The sequence below is a fragment of the Gastrolobium bilobum genome, unplaced genomic scaffold, assembly GCF_033153095.1.
Source record: "Gastrolobium bilobum isolate Gb01-03AN ecotype WA unplaced genomic scaffold, APGP_CSIRO_Gbil_v1 utg151203, whole genome shotgun sequence".
Taxonomy (NCBI): Eukaryota; Viridiplantae; Streptophyta; class Magnoliopsida; order Fabales; family Fabaceae; genus Gastrolobium; species Gastrolobium bilobum.
In genome coordinates this window covers 37,106-39,644 of record NW_026898955.1, presented here as the reverse complement: position 1 = coordinate 39,644, position 2,539 = coordinate 37,106, and the positions used below count along the sequence as shown (strand labels likewise).

General features: G+C 37.5%; 1 protein-coding gene across 1 annotated transcript; it reads right to left on the bottom strand.

Moving 5' to 3' along the window:
• Positions 1-510: 510 nt before the first annotated feature.
• LOC133285736 (zinc finger A20 and AN1 domain-containing stress-associated protein 4-like) lies at positions 511-2,001 on the bottom strand. The gene is made up of 2 exons (XM_061483005.1): positions 1,817-2,001; positions 511-1,509 (listed from the first exon to the last, which is right to left on the bottom strand). The coding sequence occupies exon 2, from the start codon at positions 1,418-1,420 to the stop codon at positions 869-871; it is 552 nt and encodes a 183-aa protein (XP_061338989.1). The 5' UTR covers positions 1,421-1,509; positions 1,817-2,001; the 3' UTR covers positions 511-868.
• Positions 2,002-2,539: the final 538 nt, after the last annotated feature.

Here is a 2,539-nt window from a genome sequence, read left to right as displayed (position 1 = left end):
TGATATGAGGATCCATTCTCAAAAAATTTACACGATATGTGAAAGTAAGTCAAAATTAAGTTATATGCAATCTGAGATGGGTTTTAAGACAAAAAAAACTTGTAACATGTTTAGAATCATGATGGCGCAGACTGAAACGCAAGTGTTGTTTAAGAACTCTTGAAGCCACTCAACTGGTTCTGTTCTTCGGGCCAACTCTCACTTCACTGTTTTTCATTTCATTTGCGTTTATTTTTATATTTATCACGAGGGGGAAGAAATCTTTCCAAATATATTTTATTAAACATAGTTAATTTACTTTTTATTAATATTAAACCTATAATAAATCACCACATAATTGGTATAATTGACTAACGAATTTTTTGACAGTGAAGCTTCAAGTTGTTCTGTATGTTAATTTTGACATCATTCCTCATACATCACTTAATTGGTCATCTTATTTTTATCAAAATAATAGTCTAGAACAATAAAAAAAATGGCATCTAAGTAGAAAATGACTAGGTTCCAAGTCAGATGATAACTCCACATTCATTCATATTCATTACCGAAAGCAACATAAAACGCTCGACCGCACTGCACACAAATCACAATTCATTTCAACCACCCCTATATCCCAAAGTGGGTGGTGGACCTACAAATTCATTTCAATCCAATAATTTTTTTTTCCCTTTACGAAAGCAAAGCCACATAAATATGACTTATTCAACCTTTCTAAACGAGACAAACCAAATGTTATCTTAATTAGAAGATAAGATCATAGATTATACATAATGACATCACTCTGTCTCTAATCGGAGGTCCACGTGGACGGTCCAGATAAACTCATCCAACTTGCGGTCCCACATCTCATCGAACGGCTGAGATCGAATCAAATCCGCTCCAGCTTCTCCGCTTTGATCACAGGGTTCGCCCGAGCTATTTCCTCTCGCCCAACCGTCTTAAAATCGAAACTGCACGCGTGTTTCTCAGGGTACCTGTGGGACCCGCAAAACGTGACCCCGCACCTACACTTGAACCCGGTCAAACCCACGCGCTTCCGGCACGTCGCGCACCGGTTCGGTTGAACCGAAGACACGGAAACTGAACCGACCGAACCGACGGATACGGAGCTTGACGCGACCAACGCCGGCGGAGGAGGGAGTGATTCGACGGAATCGACGATCAACGGAGAAGGAGACGGAGACGACGTGGACAACGACGGCGGCGGCGAAGAAACAGCGGCGGAGGAGGAGGAGGAGGAGGAGGAAGAGAGAGCGGTCTCGATGGTGGATTTGGTAGATGCTTGTTCTTGTTCCTTCAAACATATGTCACCGTAGCATTTGGAGCAGAGATTCATGGTGGCTGAGCTACCGAAGAAGCCGCAATTGTTGGCGCAGAGTCGGTGACCTTCGGGAGCTTGGCATCGGTGCTCTTCCGCCATTTAGATCTGTGCTCGTAGATTTTCTTTTTCTCTTTCTCTCCTTCGAGGAAAACGAAAATTCGCGAGAGGAATCGGAGAAAATTCTGAACCTGCCGGAATTTAAAGAGAGAAAGAAAAAAAAACGTTAACAATTCTGTTTGGATTCCGAGAAAATTTAAAGGATAATTGCAAAGCTGGTTAAGAGCTGGAACGAAATACTGTATATAGGTAGAAAAAGTTGAAAAATACAGATTGCCATAACCGTATCTGATTTTTTATTTTTTTTTATTTTTTTTTCCTACGTTTTCGCTGCTGATTAAACAAATCATGGTCATAAATAGGAGAATTTAGTTGCTGTAACGAAGGTTAAAAACTATAAAAATAAAATAAAATTAAGAAAAGAGAAGAAAATAGTACCTGGTTGATGCGAAGAGGAAAAGGTTGAGGTTGGAAATGAGAAGCAGAAAGTGGAAGAAAGAGATAATAAGAACGGTGGTGGGAATGGAAGGGAAAAAGAATCTTAACGGGGAAGGATTAACAGAGTTAGAAAGGATGTGTGAGAGAGAGAAAAAGGAAGAAACGGCGAAACTCGACAAATCATAATAATCATTTTCAATTGTTAATATTTTATGGTTTAATTGACTCAGACAAATTATTAATATTTTATCTTTAATATTTTATCATGACCCAATAAAGAAATGAACCCCCACATATTTGTTTCTTTTTTATTGCGTAGGAAATAAAATTTGTAGTTACATAAAAATGGATTATCTCATATTTTATATGGTAAAATTATTTATGCATTTTAGTAAAAATATTTTATCTGTTGCAAACACATAATTATCAGGATACAATATTATCAGATCATGATGCGGCAAAGTCAATTGCAGAAAAATCGAAACCATTTTATATACTCTAAGGAGAGTTACATGATTTTTGTAGAGCATCTTGACAAAGGCAAATTGATGGAATTTGATGATGAAGAGTAACTAATAGTGTTTTTTGGACCTGTTCAGCTCTAGAGAGTTGAATCTAGATTTTGAGTTTGATTAAAAGAGTGCTATCTAGGTTGACATTATAATTTGGAAAGATAATGAAAACTTCCTTCTAGCATACACGATAATTAGAATAGTCTCGATT

Excerpts from the sequence above, each read along its gene's own strand:
- LOC133285736 (XM_061483005.1), bottom strand. The coding sequence starts at position 1,420 with ATGGCGGAAGAGCACCGATGCCAAGCTCCCGAAGGTCACCGACTCTGC.